The sequence below is a fragment of the Herpailurus yagouaroundi genome, unplaced genomic scaffold (genome assembly GCF_014898765.1).
Source record: "Herpailurus yagouaroundi ecotype Mexico unplaced genomic scaffold, PumYag 67038, whole genome shotgun sequence".
NCBI lineage: Eukaryota > Metazoa > Chordata > Mammalia > Carnivora > Felidae > Herpailurus > Herpailurus yagouaroundi.
Window position 1 is genome coordinate 1 of NW_024419894.1, and position 5,912 is coordinate 5,912.

A 5,912-nucleotide genomic window follows, 5' to 3' on the forward strand; every position below is an offset into this window, starting at 1 on the left:
CTGGGGTGGAACTCAGACTTAGCCACACTGAGTATCTGAGCAGGACATGCTGTTTCTCTAATCCCTACTTTCTTCCTCTAAATGAGAACTCGTGGGGCTGTTGGAAGGATCACAGATGAGATTTATGAAAAGCTCTTACAGAGAAATCCAGCAGTTCTAGGGCAGACCCTGGATTATCCCGGACAGACTTTAGAACTCCAAAGCAGCCTTCGCCTCGCATGGGATTCCTGGACATCTGAGAAACACACACACAATTGAGACAAACTGAGCCCAGGGAAGCTGGAGGTGGAGCAAGTCAAAAGGGAGGGAAGGATTCTTCATCTCTGATGACAAGTGCCTCAGGACAGCCCCACTGTCTCAGCTCAGAATTTGTCTCCACTGACAAAACACCCTGGGTGAGGCGGTGAGGCTGGGGAAGAGGGGAAGGGCGTATGCACTGGCTGAGTGCCCACCATATGCCCAAATCTGTGCCAGGTGCCAAAGATACGGACACACAAGGCACAGCTCTGCCTTTAAGGAATTCACCCATCACGGGGAGGAGAGGAAAAGGAAACATCATGAAAATGCAGTGTGATAAGTGCAATGAGAGTGTACATCAACTCTTCTGGGGAGGTGAAGTTTACGCACCCGCACTGAGCTTTACGGGTGAGGCGGGCAGAGCTGGGTATTTCAGCAAGAGCAGGAGGAGCAAAACAAAGGGGAGAAATTGCATCATGTGCAGAAAATTCAGAGCAGCTTGGGGTGAGCGAATGAGCTTCAGCGGTGGAAGGCAGAGGGGCTGTGGCAGAGCCCAGAGCCCAATGTGCGGTGAATGCCATGCTACTAACCTTGGATTTATCCAGAGGGGAGCCGTTGACAGGTTTAAAGCAAGGAGGGGACGGGAGCATGTTTCTGCTTTAGAAAGATCAACTGGCAGGTGAGAAGGAAGGACGAGAGATGGGAAATTCACAGGTCAATGGAACTTGAGGGGAAGTGAGAAGGAAGAGCAGGCAGCCCCAGCACCCTGCAGGAAGTAAGATGAAGGTTGGAAGGCAAGGAAAAGAGAGGGAGGAGTGAGCACTGGGCGCCTACTTCTGACTCAGTGAGGAGACCCCCCTCCCCCACCACCAAGAGGCAGCCCTTAGAGAGAGAGGATGCCTTCGGGTTGTGCTTTATGCCCATGGGACATCTAGGGGATGGTCCAGCGGGTGGCTGTAAATGGGGATCCAGAGCTTAAGAGAGGTCTGGGCTGCAGGGGGGAGCGTGGATGGGAGTGCTTCAGGGGGCTCTTCTTCTTCTTCTTCTTTTTAATGTTTATTAGAGAGAGAGAGAGAGAGAGAGAGAGAGAGAGAGCACGCGCATGAGCAGGGGAGCCACAGAGAGAGGAGACAGAAGATCTAAAGTGGGCTCTGCACTGACAGTAGAGACTGATGCGGGGCTTGAACTCATGAACCATGAGATCATGACCTGAGCCGAAGTCTGATGCTTAACTGACTGAGCCACCCAGACGCCCACACGGTGCTCTTCTGCCAGTTGATGGAGCTGAGAGCCAGGCAGGGCTGGATGCCCCCCAGGACCTGTCCTCTGAGCACAGTGGCCCACTTGGGCTTCACCTTCCATTGCACCCTCCCTTTTCCTACCCGACTGGCAATGCTGAAGAAAGGGAAGCCCCATCTGTCACACAAGGCCTCAAGTAGGTCTGAGCATAGCCAACGGTACACCTGGGCTGACCCAGTGAGCTGAGAAGGAGCAAGGACAGTCGGGAGGTGGAGGTGACACTGCTGGGGGTTGGGGGGAGAAGGATGGACGAGGGAGGAGTCGGAAGAAGTGCCGGGGTCAGGTCAGAGGTGGGTGAGGGAATGGCAAGGGAAAGAAGTGGTCATAGGAGGAAACCAGGAGGTCCCCTCCCTCATCTGGGCTCTAGAAATTTCGTACCCTGCTGCCACTGGAGTGGGGAGATGAGGCAGGGGAGGGATCTGTGTGGACACATACAGGCAGGTCTATGCTGGGGCCTGCCCCATCAGGCTAGCACTCACAACAAGAATCCTCAGTGTCTGGTTGACCCGGAGGCCCAGGCCCAGGCTCAGGGCTCCCACGGCAGAGATGCGGTTGTTGCTGCAACAGAAAGACATATGCATTTTGCTACCTTCCGAGCAGCTGTGTAGAGCCAGATGGTCCCAGGGTCCAACCTGGTGTTGCTGCTGCATCCACCTGCTTGGGCTTCATGTTCCAGCCTCCACTGATGCCCCAGGGACCCTGGGCAGGTCAGTATGTAAAAGCTGGATAACAACCCTGGTTCCCAGTGTTGAGGGAGATCACTCAGCAAGCACACCTGGAGCATCCCTCCCCTACTTTCCCCTCCCTTACCCCCCGCCCCCCACGACCCTGGGATCATGACCTGAGCCAAAATTGAGTTGGACACTCAAACAACTGAGCCACCCAGGCACCCCTCCTCCCCTTTTTAAGTGAAGATGTTTTACATATATGTTTTCACTAGCAGCCCCCACCTATCCGTCAGGAATTATGAGCTCCAAGGTACAAGTGCTGAACTTGAGGGGCACCCGGCTGGCTCAGTCGATAGAGCCCGTGACTCTTGATCTTGGGGTCATGAGTTTGAACTCTTGTAGGGTGTAGAGATTACTTAAATAATTTTTTTTTTCAAACTTAAAAAAAAAAAAAAAACAACCCAGTGCTAAACTTGAGTGAGAAGGAGGGAGCTGGGTGCTCTTGGATTGTGTCTCAAGCCCCATCGTGGGTAAACTGTGGTAGGCTTGGGAGTTGCTAAGGTGGTAAACAGTAGCAGGATCATGGAGTCCCTGGTCCCTCAGGTGGCTATGGATCTGGAGACTGTGACACAGGGCCACCCTGTGTGCCTCACCTCATGTTGAGCTCTTCCAACACATTGTTGGTCTTAAGTGCCTCACCCACTGCAGATGCTCCAGGATCTCCAAAGCCATTGTATGAGATGTCCAGGACTCTCAGGAAGATGTTTGCCTAGAATGCAAAAGAGTGAAGCCAGGAGACCACCTGTGAAGTTGGGAAAGCCAGGGGTCACCGCCTCAGAGCCCGGGAGGCCCAGGGTGCAAAAAAGCACGGGCTGAGAGCAGAAGGTCAGAGGTTCCTGGTAAGAGTCTTGTGGCTTGGATGACGGTGACCGGGAGAACCAAATGACTGGAAGCACGGCACCAAGGGTGGTTGTGGGTGTGGATGATCCTCAGAGACTGAGAGGCCCACCGCTCAGCAGCAGACCCCAGGGACACAGTGGTCTGGTTCCATGGCTGCTGGGGGCGGGGGTGGGGGGTGGCGAGGCTCAAGGGCAGGTCCTCTGAGGCACAGAGCAGAATGACAGAGGGACTCCGGTGAAGGGCTTTGGGGGGGCTGTGATGGGGAGAAGGGCAGGAGCTTGTGGGTGCACTGGGAGGACAGAGCCTGACCCACCACCCTGTGGGGCAGGATCCCCAGGTCAGCCCCTGAGGAGGGGGGCAAGGCAGCTGCTGCTGTTCCCTGAGGAGGGCCCCACAAAGCTAGCCAGCACCAGGGGCATCCTGGCAGGGGCTAGGAGCCACACATTCCTGAGGCTTATGAACCACAACATCGAAGGAAGCAGGTGGGATGTTTAAGACTATGTGCTGGGACGCAGGGTGCAGGGCTGTCATCTCAGGGAAGCATCTGCATGTGCCCATAGCAGGCATGTGTCACCAGACTGCACGATGTCCCCCACCAGCCATATGTCTGTAATAAATGGAGAAGGTGTGCAACATTGAACTGCAGACCCTTGAGTAAGTGACGTGAGAGTGAGCACGGTATTTTGGAGTCACGAAATGGGGCTGGGACAATTAAAATCACCAAACAAAATATTCTTTAAGCTCTGCTTGAAGGATCCAAGGGTCATTTCTGAAGAGCTGCAAAGATAGGAAGATGGCACCTGGGAGACTGTCCCCACAGGCCAGGCCAGAGGGCAGATGGGTGACAGAGGTGTTCATACCTCCAGTGCCCTGGCAAAGGCTACAGCTCCTGGTCCTCGAAGGTGATTCCAGTTTATATTAAGCTCGGTGAGTCCAGTATTTTCTGCCAGGGCTGGTCCAAGCATCTCCCCTTCAGAAACACCAAGACAGGCCTTATTCACTCTGTTCTTTCCCTCAAAAAATAATACTGATGACCGCTGTGTGCCAGGGTCTCTGCTTGGCACAACAGTCACCAAGTTGAACCCTATATGGGCCTGCTCTGTCCTAAAAGAATTCACATTTAATGGGGGAGAAGCAGTTGACCCTTGAATAGCACAGGGGTTAGGGGTGCCAGCCCCTGTGCAGCCAAAAATCTGCCTATAACTTTGACCGCCCCCCCAAACCTCAACTACTAACAGCCTACTGCTATTGGATTTTAGAAAGAAGACTTTATCGAGAATGTAAAGTGTTGATTAACACATATTTTGTATGTTATACATATTATATGCTGTATTCTTACAATAAAGTAACCTCAAGAAAATATTATTATTATGTTTAAAAATTTGGTTAATGTTTGTTTATTTATTTATTTATTAAAAAAATTTTTTTTCAACGTTTATTTATTTTTGGGACAGAGAGAGACAGAGCATGAACGGGGGAGGGGCAGAGAGAGAGGGAGACACAGAATCGGAAACAGGCTCCAGGCTCCGAGCCATCAGCCCAGAGCCTGACGCGGGGCTCGAACTCACGGACCGCGAGATCGTGACCTGGCTGAAGTCGGACGCTTAACCGACTGCGCCACCCAGGCGCCCCTAATGTTTATTTATTTTTTAGAGAGAGAGACAGAGCGTGAGCAGTGGAAGGACAGAGAGAGAGAGGGGGAGACACAGAATCAGAAGCAGGCTCCAGGCTCTGAGCTGGCAACAGAGGGCCCAACGCGGGGCTTAAACTCACAAACTGAGAGATCATGACCTGAGCTGAAGTCAGACGCTTAACCGACTGAGCCACCCAGGCACCCCAATATTATTATTATTTTTAAACGTTTGTTTATTTTTGAGAGACACAGAGAGAGATCGGGGGAGGGGCAGAGAGAGAGGGAGACACAGAATCGGAAGCAGGCTCCAGGCTCTGAACGGTCAGCACCGAGCCCCACATGGGGCTTGAACTCGCAAACGGTGAGATCATGTGCCAAAGTCAGATGCTCAACCGACTGAGCCACCCAGGCGCCCCACCTGAAGAAAATATTAAGAAAATTATGTGGGGCACCTGGGTGGCTCAGTAGGTCGAACATCCCACTCTTGCTTTTGGCTCAGGTCATGATCTCATGGTTTGTGAGATCAAGCCCAGTGTCGGGCTCTGTGCTGACAGTATGGAGCCTGCTTGGGATTCTCTCTCTCCCCACTCTCTGCCCCTCCCCCGCTTATGCACGTGCTTGCTCTCTCTCTCTCTCAAAATAAATAAATAAAACTTAAAAAAAGAAGGAAAATCATAAGAGGAAATACACTTATAATACTAGACTGTATTTATAAAAAAAAAAAATTGTGTATAGGTGGACCCACGCAGTCAAACCCACATTGTCCAAATGTAAATACAACTTAATGGGATGTGTGGGACTACTACAAATAGTAGTACAACTACAAATACAACTACAAATGGGGATGTGTGGGAACAGCGTGGGGACTTACTCCCTTTTGAGGAGGGTCAGGAAAGTGAGGAAAAAGGAGATAATCTTGAAGACTGAGGGACCCACCAGGTGTGTGTGCATGCACAGTGGAGAACAGACATGGGAAAGAGCAAATGTGTAGAGGCATGTGGGAGCATAGAGCACCTGAGGAAATTCCCACAGGCCTGGTGGGTGGGGGGAAGCCAGTGAAATGAGGTAGCAATGATGGACACTGGAAAGATACTGAGAGGCCATCAATGCTGGACCAAGACTTTTGGGCACAAACCGATTAGTAGGCAGGGAGGGCTTTAAGAAATGACAAGGCC

At 52.0% G+C, this 5,912-nt stretch overlaps 1 protein-coding gene across 2 annotated transcripts; it reads right to left on the reverse strand.

Annotated features, from left to right (window-relative positions):
* Positions 1-39: 39 nt before the first annotated feature.
* On the reverse strand, positions 40-4,436 carry LOC121024732 (leucine-rich repeat-containing protein 74B-like). 2 transcript variants are annotated; one of them, XM_040466939.1, is made up of 5 exons: positions 3,965-4,433; positions 2,858-2,973; positions 2,016-2,094; positions 828-1,003; positions 41-235 (listed from the first exon to the last, which is right to left on the reverse strand). In XM_040466939.1, exons 1-4 carry the CDS (start codon positions 4,067-4,069, stop codon positions 953-955), a joined length of 351 nt encoding a protein of 116 aa, XP_040322873.1. In that variant the 5' UTR covers positions 4,070-4,433; the 3' UTR covers positions 41-235; positions 828-952. The 2 variants fall into 2 exon arrangements, with proteins under 2 accessions (XP_040322871.1, XP_040322873.1); XM_040466937.1 differs by lacking the exon at positions 828-1,003 and having other exon boundaries at positions 40-235; positions 3,965-4,436.
* Between the last annotated feature and the right edge of the window lie 1,476 nt (positions 4,437-5,912).